A 23,475-nucleotide genomic window follows, 5' to 3' on the forward strand; every position below is an offset into this window, starting at 1 on the left:
AGAGAGAGAAAAATGAGGTTTTAACATTTCATGGCTAAGGTCTAAGTTTGGTACCTGGCAAACATTGTTTATTCTTTTTCCTTTTTTTGAAGTCCGATATGGGTTTAAATGTTCAGGAGAGCTAGATTATGTGTTGTGCATTTAATAGGTTTTTGGACCATGTTAAACATTCTATAACATGTGTATTACTTACGTTCTATTTTTAAGAATCGAGTTACTAATGCTGTTCATTGTTTCTGTCCATAGCTCCTGAAGGAGTTAACTTCAAAACATGTAGAAGTACCTGTCAGAGCTGCCTCTAGGTCCCAGCTCACAGAGGACCAACGCCAGGCTGATGTTATGTACAAAAGTCTTTATTGAAGTTTAATTTCCATTTCAAAGCCAGAGCGTGCAGCCCTAAGTCTAGACTCTAGATCGGCGAAGTCCTGTCTGAGTCTCCGCCCCTTCCACACCAGTTTAAGATCCTAGCCCTGCTCCACCTCCTGCGCTGCTCTCTTCTCCTCTGGGTCCTCCTGCCCTCTGGGGCATTGCCCTTTCTGGACTCTTCCGACGCTGAGTCGCTTAGCTCCTCCCCCTGCCTCCGGCGTGCTTTAGGACCCGGTTCCCAATCCTCACTCTCTGCTGTCCCGCGCTCCTGTACATTTGAACTTGCTTCTCGCGCCAACCCAGTGACCTTTCTCCTAACCGTTACACTACTTCTATCACTGCTTCCCTCTTCCGTGACACTGGCCGGATCTGACCTCCCTTCCGTTGTCCGACTCTCCGAGGGAGGCGTGGTAGACTCTGCCTCGTCTCCTTTCCCTGGTGGGGAAAGCACTGGCCCCGATGCCTGGGACTCTTCCCCCCCCCCCCACTCTGCTCTGGTGGGGAAGCTGGTCCTGATTTCCAGCTACTGCTCTGGGAGTCCCTGCTGCCCCCTTGCTCCTGGAGCGTTCCCCTTGGGACCCCCCTGCCCCTGGCCACTGGCGCTCCCTTCTGTGAATCTTCCGATTCGCTGGAGAGGCTCATGGAATCCCTCGGACCACTGTCCCCTCCTACGCTCCCTTCGGATTCCTCCCCCTCGCTCTCCATCTCCCATCTTCCCTGTGCCTCAGCTCCTGAGCCCCTGACAGTACCTTTTTTCTTTTTCGCATCACTGAGCACCAGAGCTTGCCCCCTCTTTTCTGTCTTGGTCCTTTTTCTGAGCCAAACTGACTTGGGGTAATGAAGGCCAGATGAAGCAAAAGCTAGGTCAAGGAACTAACCCCATAGAAGCAAGCAGTGAGCAAGGGAGAAATATGCCATAGCTCAATGGTAGAGCATCTGCCTTGCATGCAGAAGGTCTCAGGTTCAATCCCCAGCATTTCCAGGTATGCCTGGGTTGATCCTCCAATTGAAACTGGAGAGCTGCCACCAGTCACTGCAGACAACACAGTGCAAGCTGGACCCCTGGTCTAGGAGCCCAGCTGGATCAGGCCAAAGGCCCATCTATAGCACTCTTTTATCACAGGGCCCATATAGGTGTCCATGGGAGGAAGCCCTTAAGCAGAACCTGAGTGCAACAGCCGTTGCCCCACCTGCAATTCCCAGCAATGGATATTCAGAGGGATACTGTCACCAACAGCAAAACAGAACAATCGTAGCTTAGCAGCCATTGACTCAGTAATAAGGCAGCTTCCTATGTAGCAAGCATTGTGACTCATGTATCATTTGTTCCTTGAATACCATCCCCCTGCACCCTCCATTTTTCATGGCTTACCCACATTTAAAGAAATGGCTCCAATGATGCACCACATCTAGCTTGGCGCAAAAAGTGGGTGAGGAAAACACACCAGCAATGATCCTTTGTTTTGATAACTTTAATGATTCCAGGGGTTTGGGGGGGGGGTTAAAAAAAGGCAAACCATATATGCTGAAGAAGTGTGCATTGCCATTCATAGCTGTGCATTTACAGGAGAGTCAAGTCATATACCTGAGCAAACAGAATGGAACTCTTAACAAACACACATGCAAACTTCATTTGGTGGTATACACAGCAGCATACAGATGTCTAGCTTGCATTCTATTTGAACGTATTTAATTGCACAGAGTGCAATGACGGGCACAGATCCCAGGCAAGATGCGTGACATAAAAGCACAAACCACAAGAACAGAAACAAAACAAAAAAAACACACATTACCATTGAGCAAGACGGGCAGTGTTTCTACTGTCCTTTTTTAGCATCTAGCAATAAAGCAGGAAGAGTTTCAAACATGATGTGTTAACAGTGCCACAGCTCAATCTGCAATCCATTTAAAATGAATACTAGGATCCGAGTCAATTTAACACCACTGAGAATAAACAGGATTACCTTCAATCACTCAGGTATGGATCAGGCTATAAGATACCTGAAAGATCAGGCATTTGCAGTTCCCTCACATAAAGGCATGCATGCACCCAAAATACCCAGACTTGACTTGCGAATAAACAGGGATCCACACCAGTAAACTTGCTTGACTTCTTAGTTCCTCACCCATTACTAATCTTCCGATTAGCAGGTTCAGATTTTTAACTGAAATGTTTGAAAGACTATGAATTGGTACCACAGCACCCCTGTGCATCCTGTTAAATTTTTGGCAACACTGATCTGGAAAGGCAGAGGGAGGGGGCACAAGACAGAACTGCAAAATTGCTGAGCGCTAAGATTATTGAGAGGGGCAGTTTTTGGTCTCTGCTAAAACAAATTAGCAGAAGAAATAAGCATAGTGCTATTGGTAAGCGGATGAATAGTACAAAATCATTGTAAAGAAACAAAGAAAACTATGTCCGCTTCTGTCGGAACCAATTGCAGAAAAGTTTGGACCACTTTAATGTAAAACTCTCCCCCCCCCCCGACCTTCTCCTTCCCAAAAAGGACTGTAAAAACAGTTCACAGCATAAGTGCAAGCTCCCTGAGGTCCTGGGTGCCCAAGCACCCACAAAATTCCCCATGAAAGGGCTGGGCACCCACAAATTTCAGTGCCAGAGCCATGCACACTGCATGTCACCCACAGCCCTGGGCATCCACAGTCGTAGGGCCAAGCTGGCACATATGGTTCACAGGATGCCATGCAGGTGCTCAATCCATCAGTAACAGATTGCACATTACCAAGCTGGGTACCACTTTCATTATACAAACTTCAAGCTTTGCCTTCCAGAATTTCATTACAAGTGGCTAAAAGGTAGATGTTAAAAACAAGGTCAGCGAAACTTCAACAGGGAAACACAACTTTCACGTAAATCAAAGGGGGGGGAGAAACCATAGTACACCACGACTTTTAGGAAACCCACTTCTTTCATAAAGAAAGATGCTGCAAGTTTCAACTTCAACAACCATTTGCAGCTTTGCCACTAGAGGGTAGTTTGATCCTGTGGCCTAAAAGGACTGTGCAATGTTCCAAGCAGTCAAATGTTTATTGTCATCTGCCTCCAACTACCAATGTCTTGTCTCCTCGCTTTTTAAAATGTGCATTGACAATGGCAAACCCTTTTCTTCTGCGTTACTGCTGGCTGTGCTTCTGAATTCACTGTACGCAACCAAACACCAGCTTAGTCTTTTATAGTTCTTTGGAGTTGAAGTTATACTTGATGACAAATGGCCTTGAAAATGTAGGGAACGTTCTCAAATTGCACCCAGTTCATAAGCTTTCTATGAATCAGCAGCACATCTGAGCACACGCAACAATACATCAGCATCAAACTATTTCCCCTTGCACTCACTCACATTCTTCGTCCAGCTTCACTGCTTTCTTAGGGTCAAACAGGAAATGCAATAGAGATGTGTGAATGCACTTCTCTCTCTTTAAAATCAGTGCAAATGCAAATTGGGTGAGGATTGGATCAGAGCCACAAGGGGAAATGGCTTAACCCTTTCTGCCTACATTGTTTTCCTACTCATGACTCCCTGCCCCACCATCTGCTACTTGCACTTTTGCTTTTCCTATCAGGGCAAATGCCAGCTGGGAGGAGCAATTTCCATCAGGAAGATTAGACAGGGGAAAGATTAAATGGCTTTTCTCCCCTCTGCCCCTGGTCCCAATCCATATCGTCACCATACCTGTAAAAAGAGTGTGACGGGTATGTGTATGTGTATGCCCACTGCCACATCTAGTTTCACCCCCTAAACACTTGTAGGCTGTGAAAATGGGGGTCCATTGCAATGCTCCTCTTTGGCTTCCAGCTTTTTCTTGGCTTTCAGTGCAGGAGATACTTCTGGGTGGATGGAATCTAGCTGCTGTTCGCACCGGAAAGCAGTCAGGAAAGCCGTTCTGTAGTTGCTGTTCATCCAGCCATAGAGGAGCGGGTTGGCAAAAGTGGAGCACATAGCAATGACATGAAAGAGCGTGTAGATCAGTTTGTATTCCTGCAAATCCAACACGTTGCTGTCAATATCGCTGACGAGTTGAAAGATGTGGAAGGGCAGCCAGCAGACCCCAAACACCACCACGACACACACCAGCATCTTGGTAGTTTTCCGACGCCTCTGGTGGTAATGGTCCCCCGCCGCCCCGGGACTGATGTGGTTCTTTAGCTTACTCCAGATACGGATATAGGCATAGGAGATGATGGCCAGAGGCAAGACATATTGGATCAGGAACATCAAGACGCTGTAGATGGTGCTGTAATTGACCAGCCCTTCCCTGGGCCAGGCCTCGGCACAGACCACTATCTTGAAGTCCTGGTTGAGCTCAATGGAGAAATACTCCCGGAAGATAGCCAGAGGACTGGCCAAGATGGCACTGACAGCCCAGGCCACCCCAATGATCAAGAAGCTGATCCTCTTGGAGATTTTGCTCTCCAGGTGATACACAATGCAGCGGTGCCGGTCCAAGGCTATCACAGTCAACGTCACTATGGATACCTGAACGGCAAGGCCTTGGGCGTACGGCACGAGGTGGCACAGCACAGGACCCAGCTTCCATTCTCCCAGCAATGTGTAAACTAATGTGAACGGCAGGCAGAGTGTGTTCACCAGCAGATCGGCCACGGCCAAGTTGGCAATGAAGAAGTTGGTCACCGTGCGCATGCTCTTGAACTTGATCACCACGTGAATCACCAAGGAGTTGCCCACTAACCCGAGCAAAATGATGACGCAGTAGGCACAGATGAGGACGATCTGCACCTCCACCAAATTGGTGCTATCTGTCAGATCTCGCTTGGGGTCAGCAAGCAGGTCATCGTAGGGATGCTCGAAGCCTGGTGGCAAGTTCAGCCTGGAGTAGAAGTCCGTTTTAGTTAGTCTTGTCCGGTTCTCCATAATTTTGGATCCTCCCATCAGCCCCATGTTCTCTGTAGGTGTGACAAATTTCAACACACAAGCTGCATTCTTCCCCTACAAAGAATACCAAGATGATGGACATGTTAAAAAAGGGCAAAGTCAGGAGGTTTACCCCAAGGTAGGGTGTTGGTTAAATGAATTGGACTGGGAGGTCCCTGGTTCAAATTGCACCTCAGCCCTGAATTCTTAGGGGCCCTAGGCAAGCAAATATATCTCAGACTCAGTTGCTTCATCTTTAATATAGACATAATACACACATTCTCATCACACACAGCTTTCAGATACTATGACCTGTTGATCTGCAAAGAAGCAGTGGAGTGTTCCCATCACAATGTTATGTTATGAGGAAAGGTTCCTCTCTCACAAGCTGAGTGCTGTGGTGGTGAGAGAAACTGTTCTCTGCTGCATTTTTCTTCCCATCAAAGCACTGTACTGGGAGCTGAGATTCCTCTTCTCCTAGGCTGGTCTTTTAAGCAACAGCCAGACACCACAAACAACAGGCCAGCCAGCCCTTTCAACGGGCAATGATAAGTCACTGTTCTAGCATGCAAAGTAAAATGTAAACAAACCATTTGCTGCTCCCCCAAATCGTGTGTCAGCTTTGGCAGAAGCTGTCCTGTACATGTGATGATAATGTTAGGCCAGGCAGAAATATCCACAATAACTGGGAAGATGTTGTACAGTTCTAATTGGCAAACATTGGCTGGTACTGTATGTCAGCTCTCAGATCCTATCAAATGTTGAGTGTTACATGTCAGACATTATCAATGTGTCCTGACCTTCTACTGAAAATTAAATGTCAAATCCTATTTCAGAATGTAGAATATTTGCATAGGCAAAGAAATTTCAGGGAATATTCACCAATGACATTAATAAAGAAGAACTTTGAAGATGGGGGTGGAATCATTTCAGCTTCAGCAGAAAGCATGTAGCAATGCTTTTAAATACCTCTAGACTGCTCTTCTGCCCTTCACAGCTAAGGATTTTGAACTGCATAAGGCAAAATTCATTGGAGAGGAACTCTAATGCATCATTCATGAAAACATACAAATAAAATTATAGGTCTCAGCTACACAACTCACTGAAAATCAATTTCATGAACCAGATATATACAGAACAGGGCAATGGCACTCACCTGACCTGCTGCCCGTATTGCTGCTGTTTACTTGGAAGTAGAGGGAAGGTGGCAACAGTGAGGTCAGCGAGGTACGAACACATCAGTGGTGTCAATCCAGTGTTCTTGCAGGTACATTTCCACTGTGCCAACCTCTTTCCTCCACCTTCTGGTAAGCAGCAGTGACAGAAGGTTAGCTGAGTGGCTCCATCAACTGATGCAGAAAGCTAGTCACCTCATGTGATTTTCCCACAAACAGAGCCAGTGTTTTGTGGTGGTTAAAGTGCCAGACTAGAACCAGCAAGACCAGGATTCTAGTCCCCACATGACAATGAAGCTGGCCGAGTGGCCTTGGGGCAGCCATAGTCTCTCAGCTTAGCCTACTTCACAGGGTTCTTGTGAGGAGAAAATGAAGGTGGAGAGAGAACCACATTTGTCGTCTTGAGCTCCTTGGAGGAAAGGTGGGCTATTATTGAAATAAATAAAGACATATGTACACACATAGTACTCTTCATGCCCAGGAAATATACATAGGAAGCACTTCCCAGTTGCTACTGCTAGAAATTTAGTTCATTTTCGTGACTCTCAGCATGCTGCTCATGATACTGATGATTTGAAAGTATCAGGAGAATTTTAGAAGCTACATGTCATAGACAACACACATTTTCTTTTAAACTCTAGAAAAGAGTGACAGAGTGACTGAAAAAACAGGCACATCTACAACCATCTAAACAGAACTGAAACATGAAGTTCTCCCCGTCTCTTTAAAAGGTCAGTGTAGCAAAGCAGCTAGCTTTCAGGAGTACAAGCTGTACCCTGCAATAAACAATAAGGGAACAGAAAGCATGTTTAATACCGAGGAGTTTTTCTATACAACGTTGACTTTGAAATTAAATTTTTAAAAACACATTAAAAATAACCTGAGGTAATGTTTCTTTGGCAGTGGACTGCATTTTGAGTGATATTTCGAGGAGAAGAAAACATTCCCCTCTTCTCTGCTGCAGAACCTTTCAAGGAACAATCAAAGAAAGAGGGAAAACTTCTGCCTTTAGTTTATATATAAGCAGAGCAGTAAAGAGTGAACAAGTATTGCTAACCAATGCTAAAGTTGTCAAAACTCTTCAGTTTATTATCAGCTTGAGAGAATAAGCTCAAGAGAGACATGAAAATGAGCAAGTGTGTAAAGCTAGTCTCTTTGAGCCTGCAATCTTACTGACTTATCTGGGAGTAAATCCCACTGAATTCAATGGGACTTCCTTCCATGTAGGTATATTATAGGATTGCACTGACCATCTGCTTTGACACCCCCGTTTATATGAACAAGATGTTGTAAGTCTTCCTCATTACATGAGAACACATCCTGAACTGTGAGGATAGAATTCCTAAATCCAGGTTGTCACCGTTGCAACACAAACAAGGGCATTTTTTAATTATTCCAGAATATAAAAGGTATTTTTTGGTTACCAAATTATCATATAGTTTTGTGTTGAGCAACCTAAGATACTTCCACAGAATCCATATGATGCCCTTATTAGCCTGTTGCTTTCTAGTGTTTTCTGGAAAATCCTTTGTCTTTTCCCCATTTTTTTCCTGCATGTCTAATCAATGGCAATTTTTGTGGGCAGCTTCAACCAGTTAAACCCTATTAAGCTTTTCAGGGTACCTATGCATTTAAATTAAATGCTTCCTCTTAGAAAGCTCAGCCCATCATATTGGTTCTTCTTAATCTGTGCTGGAGGAGGCAGAATGAATAGGATCCATTTTGCCCCTTGAATAACATCTCTACAATTACCCCAATGTCACTTTTGTTCTTGCTGGGTGTGTGAGAGAGATTTACGATTATTAATACAGTGGTACCTCGGGTTAAGTACTTAATTCATTCTGGAGGTCCGTACTTAACCTGAAACTGTTCTTAACCTGAAGCACTACTTTAGCTAATGGGGCCTCCCGCTGCTGCCGCGCCGCCAGAGCACGATTTCTGTTCTCATCCTGAAGCAAAGTTCTTAACCTGAAGCACTATTTCTAGGTTAGTGGAGTGTGTAACCTGAAGCGTATGTAACCTGAAGCGTGTGTAACCCGAGGTACCACTGTAGTATAATTTTCATATGTGGCAAAATAATGATTTTTTTAAAAGTGATATACTCACCCCCATATGCAAAAACTGTAAAGGGCATTCAGGCTGTTTTGGATAAAGAAGCTATTCAAGGGGCAGATCAGAAACTATTCACCACTGATCCCCAGAGCATAGACCAGCAAAAGCAAGAAAACAGACTGAACTTGCTAAGAGTATTTCCATGAGTTTTGGGTATGGAACTTACTTGTGAATAGACATCACATAAGGATCTTGGCCAGGGGGAAGGGTATCACTGAATAACTTGGTGTGGTATTCAGTATCACTTTCTGCAAACTGACGAAAAACAGTGCCTTGGCACTTTGTGTGGAAGCACCCACAGGGTGGAGACAGGGGAGCACTAACCACAAGGAAGCCAGTTTGAAATGTGATTAATTACCTGGAGCGATTTACGAGGCTCCCACAACCATTCAGAAATATAGCCAAGTATGGAAAAGATACAGCCCTACCTACTATGAAGGAATGGTTGATAAAATTACTGGACTTAGCAGAGATAGCAAAATTAATGTGTTTAATTAGAGAAAAAACATTACTGACATTTATTAAGGATTGGAAACTTCTTGCGGGCTTTTGTGCTTGAATGAGAAAACGAACTTGTAATATCTGGATTAGAAGATTGAAAAAAAGATTGGCTCATAGAAAATAGAATAGTTGGATGTTAATGAGTGGATACTATATGTAATGGACAGAGAACCTTTTTATCTTTCCATGTTCTTTTCTTTCTCTCTCTCTTTTTACCTCTTTCTTTCTTTCTTTCTTTCTTTCTCCACCCACCACTTTTTTCTTTCCTTTTGTTCCTGTTCATTTTTAGATTAGATTTTTAAAGTACGGTATTTCTTTTACTCCGTTGTACAATAGAAAGATACCGTATTTTTCGCTCTATAACACGCACCAGACCATAACACGCACGTAGTTTTTAGAGGAGGAAATGAAAAAATATATATATTCTAAACGAAATAGTGGATATATGATTTTTGTGGTTCATGTTGTGGCCACAGACATGTGATCTGACAGTGAGTTTGGAGTAGCCCAATGCAAAAATCCTGAGCATCCATGTGGATCCATGCTTTGTAACCACGGAGGAGGGAAGGAAGGGGAACCATGGATCCTCTGCTCACGACTGCAGCAGATCCCCCCCGCCACCCGCAGGCATTCGCTCCATAACACGCACAGACATTTCCCCTTACTTTCTAGGAGGAAAAAAGTGAGTGTTATGGTGCAAAAAATACGGTACTTTGTACTGGGTAAGACCTTTTGCATAGCTTTTGATAAGTACCAATTAAAAATATATATTCTACCGAGAAATGTAGGAAAGTGTATATCCCCATTCAGTAAACTGAATTTACCTTGTAGCTGCTGAACAGAACTATAGAGGACACTTCTTTGTAATCAAAGGTACGTAACAGAAAGTTGGAATCCTTTCCCACAGGCAGCGGCATAACTAGCCGCTCGGGTGCCTGGTGCGACTCGTGCGTCCTGCAGCCGGGGATGGGGCGCGCTGCATGAAGCCTCTCTGACACCTCCCCCTCAGCTGTAGGGCGGCGAAGGGAGACGCAGAGGGCAGACGAAAATCCCACGCTGCTGTTTCAGGCAGTACAGAGCCTTCAGGTGCCTGCCCAAGCCACAACATCACCCACCCACCCCCCTCAGTGATGACACCCGGGGCAGTCCCCCCACACACACCCCTTCCTACAGCAGTGCCCACAGAAGTGGGATGACCCTTTTCTGCATTCCCTTGGGACGTAATCTGTTGGACGCTGCACACCAGCAGAGAGCAGAGCCAGAAACAAAAGTGGGGAGAATCTGAACCAAGGATGTGTGACAGGACAGCCCCTCCTCCCCCTTGTTTTCTAACAGCCCTTTCATTCTCTCTCTCTCTCTCTCTCTCTCTCTCTCTGCCATCATCTTTCCCTCCATTTCCTCTCTCATTGCCACCCACATGAAATTAGGCCGCAGGCTGTATGAAAGTGGGCTATGGGCCTCATTAGTTCCCAAACCACACGTTGCCCACCTGCACTCTACTCTGCTGCAGGGTTGGTAATCCTCTGTTTCAAGACACGGCTGGCGGCAGCTGCTATCAACACCTGCAAACTGCATGTGGACGAGAGAAGACCTGAAACAAAGCAACAGAGCATGGTGACACTAATAATAAGTTGGCAAGCTAACAGTCTTGTCATCCTCATATTTCCACAAGGCAGCAAATATGCAAGGCACACATTTGCCATGTTTCCTGTCGCTACAGCCAGTGGCTTTATGAGATGGACACAGCCCTGCAGAGTGAAAAGGCAACCACCATGGTGATACTATTGTTACCTGAACCTACTCTTTGTGTCAGATGAACATGCCTCAGGCATTATTTCCCCAGCTGCTCCTCTGTATGAAGGCAAGCCCTAGCCTGAGTCAATTAGAAGTTAATGAACCATTCTAGATCTATTGAAATTCTATATTGCCTTTCCCAATAGCAATGCATTTGTAGGCTACATTCTGTTAACTTATGTGCCCTGCTCCTTATGTTTACAATACGTGGGGAGCAAATGTATTATGGCTTGCAAAAAAAATGGTGGTGCAACTTAAGATTGCTGCACTGCAAAGCACAACTGCAGGTTTTTCTAGGGATGGGGGTGAACTCCCAGTCGCCAAAGGAATTTGTGACCATTCGTTTCCTACACATCCTTAATAATGCATTGATTACCCTACTCTATCCCTTTAACCGGGGACAGCCTACAAAGCAATTTCATCTGCTGCCAAGGTCACACCAAATGTTAATGAAGTAAAAAAGGTTGCCTTCAGCTTTCCTCATTCAAAGAGATAAGGTGTTTAAAAACTTGTGTGTCAGAGGAATTCATTTATTTTAAGGTTTGTTTTATATGTAAGGCACAGACAATACCCAAGTGGCCACGTTTTATAACTGTGAAGCAGTAAATACTATATGCAGCTATGTGCTTCTTTTCTCCGTTTTCTTTGTTTTTTAAAACCAAAAACTCAAGGAACAGGGGAACTGTGATCCTCCAGGCATTCCTGGACTACAACTCCTATCACCCCTGGGTTGGATTTGGGAGCCCACCAACATCTGGAGAGCACAGATTTCCCAACCTTGCTCAAGAGGCTGCAGGTTGCAGGAGAGGAATAGCCACACAGTGGACTTCTTTTACTTATTCATTCATTTAAGGAACAAAACAACAAAAAAGCAATTTGCATTTCACCAGAAGTGGCTCATCAGTGGGACAAAGCCGCTACACTAGCTTTCCAGCTATTGGTTTGCCGGAGAGGTGATGCAGTGGAAGCTTGGCATGGTGCAAATGCATCAGCAGGAACACCAGATTGGATGCATCAGTGTGTTTGCACTGTGCTGACCTTCCCACCCTCTCATTCTGAGAAAGTAACAGCAATGCACCTGCTGGGAAGCTGGTTCTCCCCACCCCTAATCAGCAAGTCTGCCTCTGCATTTCATCTTAAAAATATAAAAGCCCTATGCATTCCAGTTACTGAAAAGCATATCTAGAGGACTTTATAAACCTTTCCCTTCTTGCTGTTTTTTCCACTACCCTGGTGTTTTCCAAAATGTCTGGGGAAATGTATGGGTTCTCAAAAGTTTTCCCTTGCAAGGGGAGAAAAGGGGGGGCAGTTTGCGGGCTGGGTGAGCAGGCAAATGGCAAGGAAGGAAATAGTTAAGCAGTCCCTCCCCTCTCCCCTGCTCCAAATTACAACCCAGACATGGGTTTTCATTTTTAAAATGATCAGAGGAAGGCTTGATTTGTGTGCCTCCTGTGTGTTGTTCACTTTGACCCTGTAAAGCTATTGTTGCTGGATGACACTGAACTTGTTATGAAACCTGATCACCTGTGAAGGGGGCAGGTTATAGAAAGAGCCCCTTTCTCCCTTTACTCAAAAACTATATGGAGAACAGAAGGGGCCCTAAGAATCCTGAAGCTGGCCACCTCTGCCTTGGAGTACATCTATGCAGCAACTTTACTACCATGTGTCCAACCCCCACTGTCCATATCTGGCCACAACTTCAGCCCCCTCTGGTTCATCTCCTTGCCCATCCACACCACCTGTTACAGGAATGCCCTGTAACAGGTAATAAACATGGAAAGAGTCATGCTTATTGGCTGTCAAAAGGGGGGCAGGGGGGGAGCTCCCAGTTTCATCCCTCTTCCCACACTTCAGTTTAAGACACAAGAGCCAGACTGGGAATGGTATGCCATGGATGTCCCCTTAGAAGCTTGTGGCCGGGAAATTTTTCATTCTCTTGCAAACATCACCGCCTCCCCAGCTGATCTGCATTACCTTTGCTGAGGCTTCTCAAGCTGTAAAGGTTACATCTCTGTGGTACGGATGGTGGCGGTCACAGGACTAGTAATAATATACTTTAAGTCAATCACACCTGTGGACAGGTGAAACAAAAGTATATCATGATTGAAATGCAGATGCAAAACTATCTTCCTGCACAAGTAAGGTAGGAAACTGGGTGACCAGAAATCACATTTGCCCACAAGGAATGAAGCCATTGCTAAAAGGTTGTTTTAGTGTCCCTTATGGAAAGGGTGGGGGGAAACCACTGAAACCTGATCCTAGCCATGTTTACTCAGAAGTTGGTCCCAAAGTAGAAGACAGTGTACTGAACTACATAATGGAGCAGACTTTAAACTTGTTGCGTCTACTTCCCTTGCCTACAACCCAAGATCTGCCAACAAGCTCCAAGTGTAAAAGATACAATATTGTCCTAGTTTGCAAATAACATGAAGCCAAACCCTGGCTATCCATGAATGAGTGAGTATTCAGGTAGCCACAGCCAAAGCTCATCTGAATCTGAGCTTGTGGTTTGTCTGGGCCACTATGAGTTGCTGTGGGTCGCTCATTCACACTTAGATATGGCTTGACCTAACATTATGTGTGAAGTGGGCCAGTGAGAATTCAATGACAGGGTGCTTCTGAACCTTGGTATTTGTTTTCACTTGGAGAAATGAACTGAGGTTGCAGTCCTTTCACACAAAAGATAAACCCTAGTTAAGTTTCTTCATTTCAGCAGCCCCACTTAAGTGGAAAAAGTGATTTTGTTGTTGCCATTGCTAAACAGCTAGGAATCATGAATCCTTGCAGGTTCATTGCAAATCACCCAACTTACCTAGGTAAGAATAAGTCCCAGTAAACTCAATAGGGCTTACCCTTCAACAGACATATACAGGGCTGCACAGTAAATAAGCAAACAATTACAAAGTCTGCTAATTGTGCATGTATGAATGCTTATGAATGCTCCAACTACCGCACAATTGCACTCATTTCACACGCTAGCAAGGTTATGCTTAAAATTCTACAAGGCAGGCTTAAGCAGTATGTGGACCGAGAACTCCCAGAAGTGCAAGCTGGATTTCGAAGGGGCAGAGGAACCAGAGACCAAATTGCAAACATGCGCTGGATTATGGAGAAAGCTAGAGAGTTCCAGAAAGACATCTACTTCTGCTTCATTGACTATGCAAAAGCCTTTGACTGTGTCGACCACAGCAAACTATGGCAAGTTCTTAAAGAAATGGGAGTGCCTGATCACCTCATCTGTCTCCTGAGAAATCTCTATGTGGGACAAGAAGCTACAGTTAGAACTGGATATGGAACAACTGATTGGTTCAAAATTGGGAAAGGAGTACGGCAAGGCTGCATATTGTCTCCCTGCTTATTTAACTTATATGCAGAATTCATCATGCGAAAGGCAGGGCTGGATGAATCCCAAGCTGGAATTAAGATTGCCGGAAGAAATATCAACAACCTCAGATATGCAGATGACACAACCTTGATGGCAGAAAGTGAGGAGGAATTAAAGAAACTTTTAATGAGTGTGAAAGAGGAGAGTGCAAAATATGGTCTGAAGCTCAACATCAAAAAAACGAAGATCATGGCCACTGGGCCCATCACCTCCTGGCAAATAGAAGGGGAAGAAATGGAGGCAGTGAGAGATTTTACTTTCTTGGGCTCCATGATCACTGCAGATGGTGACAGCAGTCACAAAATTAAAAGACGCCTGCTCCTTGGGAGAAAGGCGATGGCAAACCTAGACAGCATCTTAAAAAGCAGAGACATCACCTTGCCAACAAAGGTCCGTATAGTTAAAGCCATGGTTTTCCCAGTAGTGATGTATGGAAGTGAGAGCTGGACCATCAAGAAGGCTGATCGCCGAAGAATTGATGCTTTTGAATTATGGTGCTGGAGGAGACTCTTGAGAGTCCCATGGACTGCAAGAAGATCAAACGTATCCATTCTTAAGGAAATCAGCCCTGAGTGCTCACTGGAAGGACAGATCGTGAAGCTGAGGCTCCAATACTTTGGCCACCTCATGAGAAGAGAAGACTCCCTGGAAAAGACCCTGATGTTGGGAAAGATGGAGGGCACAAGGAGAAGGGGACGACAGAGGACGAGATGGTTGGACAGTGTTCTCGAAGCTACAAACATGAGTCTGACCAAACTGCGGGAGGCAGTGGAAGACAGGAGTGCCTGGCGTGCTCTGGTCCATGGGGTCACGAAGAGTCGGACACGACTAAACGACTAAACAACAATTATGCATGTAGCATGCAGCTAAGATGCATAACATACAATTCAAAGAACCCTGCATTTACTCCCAATTAAGAAAAAAGCATGTTAAAATTTCTTTGACGAAAAATTACAGTATTTTAAAAAACTGTATTGAAAGGCTGCTTCATTTTTCTACAAAACTTCTTCCATATCTCTCTTTTCATCAAGCTTTTCATCCTCCTTTTGGCTAGAAAATAATCAGATAATGTTTTTTCTTCTCTTGACACCATCTTTTCTTTATATCCTTGTTAAAGTGCTCTGCTGAGTTTGCTTCATCGAAGGAAGAATTTTTTAGGTAGCAGCTCCAGAGGGGAGGAAAAAATAAAGATACTTCAAGAATCCAACAACACAAGCAGAGGAGAAATTGCATTTGGTTAACAAATGCCGAAAATTGGAAAGATCGAGGGTGTTTGATGGGGCTGTTACTAAGAATCCTACTGTATTGTATATAAAATCCTCATTATTTCTCTCTGTCTCTTTCTTTCACCTATTCTGAAGCACGCTTGTTTTCGCTAATGCTGTGTTTTTTTTACTCGAATGAGTGCACAAAAACATCTTGCAATCATGCTTCTCATAATCCATATTCCAGCACTGCTCTGCAGATTTTAGAACTCCTGCTGGACTCATTCTGCAATGGCCTGGTTCACACATCACATTAAACAGGGAAGTGATGCCTTTCAAATGTTGCTTCATATGTCTGCTCCCATGATCCCTGACCACTAACAAAGCTGGCTGGGGCCGATGGGAGTTGGAGTCCAACAACAATTGCAGGACACTACATTGGCCACCCCTACATTAAACCACGGTTAGCATAACCTATGGTTTAATATTGTTACATGTCATCCCAATCTCCGAGCAGGAATCCAAGCACTTTCTCAGGGTTTGTGTTTCCTTTTGTAAAGGAGGCAAAGCAGAGACTGTGGTGTGTTTATGATATATGGTTAAGACCACCTGAGCCTACTGTGAAGGGGTTCCAGCATTACACTCCATGGGGGTCTCTTGCTTCTCATATAGACAAAGTGAACTTGGATCCAACAGAGAAATCAGCCACGCTCTCCGTCTGTTTCACAGCCTGCCACAGTTTCTTGCCAGTACTTCACTGCCAAATGCCATCCTAAAACTTCTGGCCTTTTGTCTCTTGCTAGCTACCTCTCTAGATGAAGGAGGGGCTCACATCCCTCTGCCTTTTGGCACAGAGTAACTACTTTGTTAATCACCCTGCCTCTTTTTGACTTGGCCATCATTAAGCTTTATACCCCTAACAACTCTCACTCAGCAAGCCATCATCAGGTTAGCCTGGCTTGTATTTCTAACATAAGCTGTTTGGTACAGTTTAACTCCCCAAAGCTTGATTAGTTCTCACTTTTATCAGACCCAGGAATTTACAAACTCGTAACAATATGAATGACCAGGGCATCCTTCAGTGAGAGGGTAAGAGGGGCCTCTTAACAATTTTATAGGCTCACAGAATCTGTAGTCCAGGTTAATAACAGGGACTCAGTCCCATGTTCTTTATTTTGAGGGACCAAACAAGGGTGTCCATTATCTCTGGTACTTTTTGTTCTGCTTTTTTTTTTTTTTATCCCCTCAACATTTTACTTCACAATAATGAATTGATTAACACAGAACTGGAAGAACTTGGGAGAACACCTGCAGCTTGTATTAGAAGACAGAAAATATGGATGGTTGCTTTGATGGAAATCTGATTAAATGGGTAAAGGCTCTCAGGATGTTAATGACTATATTGAAATATGGCATCCATTTACAACTTTCTCAGATGAAAATAATACAATCTGGCATCCACCATGTGCACATGATTGGTTAAGGAACAATGAACTCCACTGTTGAAACCGTTTTGTCCTACTTAAGCAAGGAGGGGTAATTTGTTGCTGTTGGGAAGAGATTTAATTTTGTATTTACTGAAATCCAATGAAACTTCCTATTAAAAATCCAACAGTTTAATGTGACATGCACACCAGGTCAATGTGTCCATTCCACATCTCAAATACACTCTAGCAAACCATCTTTACAAGTAAACTCATCTATAAACATATCGACAAACTCATCTATAAACTTATTTGCTCAGAAGAGAATTCTGATGATTTCCATGGGATCTGCTTTCATCCAACAGAAACTTAAAGTGACCTTCTAATGTAAAAGTTTGCAATGTGTTACTAACTTTCTTCCAATGAAGAGAAGCTGCTGGTTTGAAAGAAATACAGAGCTGTTGAGAAAGGCAGGAGTTAAAGAAGGAAAGGCTACGATTTTGATGCTCCAAACAATCTGATCCATTATTTATGCCATATGGCCTGCTTTTTAAAAAAGCATTACTGCTAGCTGACATTATCCTAGGTTGAATTAAGTTTGATGCACAAAACACTTCCTTCCCCAGCCTTCAATAATAATTATGATAGCGGTTTAAAAATCCACCCAGCATTCTTGCAGAGCTGGCTGGTACATTATCAATTGATAACCTCCTCCTATGGGATGTACACAGGGTGGAGCAGAGGTTGAACGCAACAAAGCACAACAAGAAAAGCAGAGAGATGTGTAGCAATATGATTGCCAAACACTTAAATACAGACGACTCCTGAATGCTTTGTTGCTGCAGTTCATAATTCAATTATTCCGGCCGGAGTTCAACAAATTTCCATAGGGTGAGTGCGGAGTCTGTAGCTTGTAGCCGGCAACCTGAGGTTCTTAGTGTCTAATTACCAATGCTGTCAACTTTTGCCTTTTCTTCCGAGGAATCCTATTCGGAATAGGGGAATTTCCCTTTAAAAAAGGGAAACGTTGACAGCTATTTTAATTACCATCACCCCCATCCCCATTATGACATTCAGAGGCTCCTAGCACGGACCTAACACACACGCATCTTCCCGCGTCAGTTTATGTCCTGTTACTCTGAGTCCCCGTGCACAGCAACACTCAAGGGCTCCCTCATTAATTCGAAACAGAGGAGGACCAGAGAAGAGAGCTGCCAGTTTCCAGATGACCCTTTTCTCCCTGTGGAGATCGAGTGGCCAAAGCACGAGCGAGGCTCTCCTTTCGCCTCCCTGGGCAGCGCCAGGACCTCTGCTTAGACAGCAGGAGTGGAGGAGAGGGGGGCAGAAGTGTCCAAGTTTTCCAGGCAGGGCAGAGACGGGTGCCTCGCCTGGATGGAGGAGGGACGCCAGGAGTTGCCCTCCTCCAAGTAGCCAAGGGGGGCTGTTCTTTCCCGCCTTCCTCCCTAGATCGACCAGATACTTTTGTAGGGCTTTGACTTACCGATCTCCCATGCCTTTGCTTCCCTTCTGGCCCCCCTCGCCGGGGCTTGACTCCTCTCCCCGCCTCAGTCTCTGCCGCCTGAAGTTTGCAGCGGCTCTTCCATCTCCGAGACGAGGGAGGCGCCGGCGTGCTCACCTGCCGAAGCTCGCCCGGCCACTGAGCGGGAGCGGGCAGAGGACGCCGAGGGGAAGGAAAGCAGGCAGCGGGGGAGGGAGGGGGAGGGCACCAGGAGCCCCTCCCTCCCACTCGTGCCCGGCGGGGCGGGGCTTCGCTCGGAATCTCTTCGGAACGCCGGCGGGCAGCCGCGCGGGGGAGGCATCCCGACGAGGAAACGAGCGCCTCTGAACATGTGCAGAGAGCCCCGCAGCTATGCCATGAATGGCGTCAGCCCCGGGGGGCGCCTCCCTCTTCGTAACTGAACCGGAGTGTGAAAAAAGGAAGAGAGAGGAGCACTTCGGTCCCGCAGCCCCGCAAGTGTGTCTACTCAGAAGTAAGACCACTGAGTTCAGCGGGGTTTGCGCTCAGTGCCGAAGGGATTGCAGTCTGACGACGAGCCACAGGTTTATTGTCTCGGGCTCTCGGCTGAAATTTCATGAAAGGGAAGGTGATGGGGATTGGGGGGGGGCGGTTCAGATAGATTCAGATGGTTTATACCATGTCACAACAAAGTGGGTTTTCTGTGAATCCGAGTGGGTCTCTCGCGGTTAATGTCTGAAAAGACAAGCTCTCCAAGTGCTGTGGCGACCTAAACGATTTTCCATTTCCCTTTTCATTCAGGACTTCTAGGTATCAGTGTTGTTGGTTTTTGAATAAAGAAACAGAACTTTATTGGACAATTATTTCCGATTTAGCGGCCTAATCCGGAGAGTGATGCGGACCTCAGCCACATAATGCTCCTTAGGCGAAAGCTGATCGTTCTCATTTATGTTCGCGTTGGGGAGGATGCAGAATCCAGGGCAAGCGGTTACTTCAAACAGGATCAAGTGGGAAAGTTTGCTGTTGTCCAGGACTGCACCGCTTCTAAAAGCCTGGAAAATGTGCGTGTGTCTCTTAGTGCCCAACAACAACAACAACGTCATGTGCACCTGGAAAACTAGCATGACAGGAAGATGGCTTGGTTGAACACTGATGCTTTTCTACATGCAGGAAGCCTCTGTTTTTTTAAGGGGGGTGTATTCAGATATTCAACTGCAACAGCAAAATCCACCCAGCTTTATCACTTGAATCTGCTAAATGTGTGAACTAGTGCTTTATAAGGAAACCAGTAAGTGGGGTCTAATCTGGAGACCCTGCAACAATGGTCTGTGAAGGCTGCTATGAATCCATGATGCATCTGTCTTCCAGAGTAGTCCCATTAGGAGGAATGCAACTGATTCACAGTAAGTAGTTTGTGCATGGCAGCCGAAAGTTATTGCAGCTGCTATTGAAGAAAATGAACCAGAAAGCAGCTTTATTTCTGCCTCCCAGACTCTTCTATAGTCATACATTTAAAGATGTTTGGGTTAATATCCTGTGAGACTCCAGAATTCTTCTGTAGTTGTATTAGTCCACCACTTGCCAAATCAGTGTTGCTACTTGGACTTTATTCCTCTCCTTCAACTGGCCTGAGGAGTTGGTGGGGGGACGGGGGGATGACAGAGGTACGTACTTACAAAAAGATGTGATAATACAGAATTGCAAAATGACATTTGAAGTCATTCTGGATCATGAGGACAGACCAATTGCCCTCCACCACCCAAAAAAAAAAAAATTCCGCAGGTAATTGTTCACACTTCAGCATGACATGGCTTAACTTTACAGCTGAGTGGGGATTTAAAACATGGCCTCTAGTCGCAGGAGTGGCTCACCGGGAACTGATGCTTACCAGGAAGAGGAGTGAGGTGGTGTCGAGTCTTGGGCTGTATAGACACATTGGTGCATGCACCAGGATGGTTCTGCTGGTATGTCTGCCTGGCCCCAACCTTGCTGTCATCTCATCCTGTTCCTCCCTCTCCTGATGAGTGGCAGCAACCCCGCCTCTGGGAAGCTATGGCTTCTCACTGCCCCACCAAACAAGCCACCCCTCTGCAGTTCCACTCCACCACTCTAACCACTGCACCACACTGACTCATAATACAAAAAAAATTGCAGCTCCCACAGGCCTAAATTCTAATGGCCTTGTACCAGGGAGGCAAAAATAGTACGTTTCCAAATTTCCTCCTAGGTGTAGTTTTCATGCACTCCCTGGCAAACTCCTGGAAATTTAGAGGGACTTCTGAAGAAGCTGTCTGGTGCAGCGCATGATATTTTGAGCAAAGATGAGGTGAGGAGAGAAGCAGAAGCCCTTGTCCAAGTCCTTACGTACTCCTTGTGATTTTATCACAGCCAATGTGGTTCAAAAAAAAAACAGCCCTTCTTGGTTAATTAGCATTACCTTCTGACATTTCAGAAAGTCCTTGCAGATGGACTTTTTTTTGCATTTGAAAGTAGCCAGCCATAAGAGTGTTCAGCTGCCAGAGCCATGTAACTCTCATTCTAAAGGAACTATATTGAAGGCCTGTTTGCTGCTGAACTCAATTCAGGGTGCTGGGGCTCACCTTTAAATCCCCAACAGGACAATTCTGTACACTAGAAACTGGTGTAATGCTAAGTTAAGCTGGAGTAAAAGACACCACACTCAAACACCAGTCTAGAAGCACCCTAAGCTTGGCAGAGGGAAAAGAAGCCTTTAAAATAGTGTTTGTCATCCCTTTTCCCAGCTTAACTTGCACTGGGTTCCCAGGTGACATTAAAGAACTGGATGGGCTTAGGATCCAGTCGTTGTCCCCCTTTTTCCCATCTTGCCCCCGCCATGACCCCAGAATGGCTCTTTTCAGGTCTTACACCAGCTTAAGATATTCCAGGCTCAGCTCAGCTGGAGATATGCTGCTGAGCTGAGGATGGGGATTTAGTAAAAGGCAAAAGATTTATACAATCTTAAGAGAAACCAGAGTTACTTACACTGGTGGTAGTCCAGCTGCACCAGGAACCTCCTGGCAGAACCCAAGATCTAATGGATTTATCCTGTTTATCCTGGCTTATCTTCCTGTAGGATTGCTCCCTAAATGATTTGGGGCCAAAATATCTACAAAATCATCTATACCTTCATACATCATGCATTCTTTCTGGCTCCAGGTTATATTCTTTGTACTAGCCCAGCATTCTAGATGTGGGTACGTGTTGCTGATGAAATGGTTCTATTCCTCTTCCATTTATTGTACAACTCACTTGTTTGCTTCATAATGTCTTTGTTTGGCTTTGTTTGCTGTCTTGAAATCCACTATTGCACCAAGAGTATTTGATCATTTGAAAAATAAATAAACAAATTTAACTAAATACAAGTTCTGTATGTAGTATTAATAATATTAATTATTTCTCTTTGGGCACAATTTGCTCATCTGATCCTCCCCTCAATGTTTTGAGCTGGCCCTGTTTAGAGAACAAATCACAACCCCTCACTTCTTCAAATGACTTCTGAAAACAAGCATTAGTGAAAGTAAATAATTAGATGTGCTATTACGAGGGTGCCTCCTGTCTAAGTGAAAATAACCTTAGATCATATTACAGCAGCAGCTGCAGCCATGTGGCATATAGTGAAAACGCAAACTGAATCTGCACTGATCACAGTTGCTACCCTGATAGAAGAGGATACAAGAACGAAGTCAACACTGCTACTAAGGAGGCTCACTTCACATGATGTACCATTATACATAGGGGAGTGAGAGGGAATGGCAGCTGGCAGTGATCAGCTACCATTTCCTCAGAATGTGCCCTTAAGTATGATGCCACAAATCCAAGGGTTTGTCAGCAAAGTTGCCCACCCACATATACCCTCCAAGGCTTTCTCTCCATCACCCCCCCAAAAAATATATATCTTGAAATACATGTTCTGTTGAAGCTAATACCCTTGGCTGTGATATATGGTTGGTTGTGGTGAGCATTTGTGATGCCCACAACAGTTTCTCTGGTTTGCAAGTGCACCCAGAGGCAAGAAAAGGTTGGTGACCATTGTTCTGCATCATGAAGTAGTCCTGTCCCAGAGCAATGGGGGTGGGGTGGGAAAGAGGGTGGCAAGAGGTGTCCGTTGTGATTAATGCCCATCTGGCCTTTTGAGCCAAAAGGTCTCCTCAGATAAGGTTACGCTCAGCTCCAAAAGATGGTTAATGAAGTCCCTTTATAAGCTGAGGCCTGCAAGGACTCTTCCCTCTCTCTCCTCTGTGGTGGGTTTTTCCCCCCTTGCTCCCTTTCTTCTCTTATTTCCCCCCCCAGCTTCCTGTGAGATGAGTGATTATATGCTGTTGCCAAAGGCCACACAGAAGTAATAATCATTCTGCTAACTGCTGACGGCTTGTTATTGAGCATGATTAAACTGTGGTGACTGGCTTCTATTGCTGCTAGGTTAAAACGCCTGGTAAAAAAATGTGTCTGTAGAAACAGCACCAAGTTTTTGCCAAAAAACGAAATAAAAATGGGTCAGTTCCTTGATGCGTCACACCATCACAACTGCCAAGTTGAGCTGGAGGAGGGGAAGGGCACTGGCCCTCATCCTCTTTTCATGTGCAGCAATGTTCATTCCACCAATGTTGAATGGTAGGAGCTGGAAAAGCACAATTGGGTAAACGTGCTTTGAAGCCTAGTTTGGATGTGGAACCCTGATAACAAAGGATTCATCAACACAGGGAGGCTTCTAAGCATGCTTAGTCGAACACACAACTGGAGATGGGCAGGGGCAGGGATGTCCGAGACTGGGGCCGCACGTGCGGCCCCTGAGCCTATACTGGCATTCCGGCTAGAGCCATATTCCAATCAGTTCCTTATGTTATTATAGAATTAAATTATGGGATACTGTCACATTTAAGCTTTGAGCGTCATCCAGAAGGGGTAGTTCGGGACTGTAACTATCTTCTGGGTGGGATTCAACAGCACTGGGAAATTAAGGTTGTCTAGTTAAAGTGCATATGAGCTCTTTTGCAAATAAATTGGACCAGGGTGGGCACTGCAAACAGTGTCAGTTATAGGATGTAAAGTGCAAATTGGGGGACCTCCTTGTTGGTACAGATTCAGCCTTGCCCCAAAGTATCCTAGATATTATAATGACACTGCTG

At 45.0% G+C, this 23,475-nt stretch overlaps 1 protein-coding gene across 10 annotated transcripts in view; it reads right to left on the reverse strand.

The window, feature by feature from the left end:
- NPY2R (neuropeptide Y receptor Y2) overlaps nt 1-18,523 on the reverse strand; it is a 34,707-nt gene extending 16,184 nt beyond the window's left edge. The window contains exons 1-5 of one of the 10 annotated variants that reach the window (XM_081875421.1): nt 18,353-18,510; nt 12,812-12,908; nt 10,533-10,634; nt 6,412-6,556; nt 1,868-5,330 (exon numbers count right to left, since the gene is read on the reverse strand). In XM_081875421.1, coding sequence (XP_081731547.1) covers nt 4,119-5,282 — 1,164 coding nt within the window. In that variant the 5' untranslated portion in view covers nt 5,283-5,330; nt 6,412-6,556; nt 10,533-10,634; nt 12,812-12,908; nt 18,353-18,510 and the 3' untranslated portion in view covers nt 1,868-4,118. Of the gene's footprint in view, nt 1-1,867; nt 5,331-5,845; nt 6,388-6,411; nt 6,857-10,532; nt 10,635-12,811; nt 12,909-18,352 lie in introns of those variants that run through there. The other 9 variants (XM_081875419.1, XM_081875418.1, XM_081875423.1 and 6 more) reach the window with 9 other exon arrangements.
- Between the last annotated feature and the right edge of the window lie 4,952 nt (nt 18,524-23,475).

This window comes from Podarcis erhardii (genome assembly GCF_964252035.2).
Source record: "Podarcis erhardii genome assembly, chromosome: 9".
NCBI classification, from domain to species: domain Eukaryota; kingdom Metazoa; phylum Chordata; class Lepidosauria; order Squamata; family Lacertidae; genus Podarcis; species Podarcis erhardii.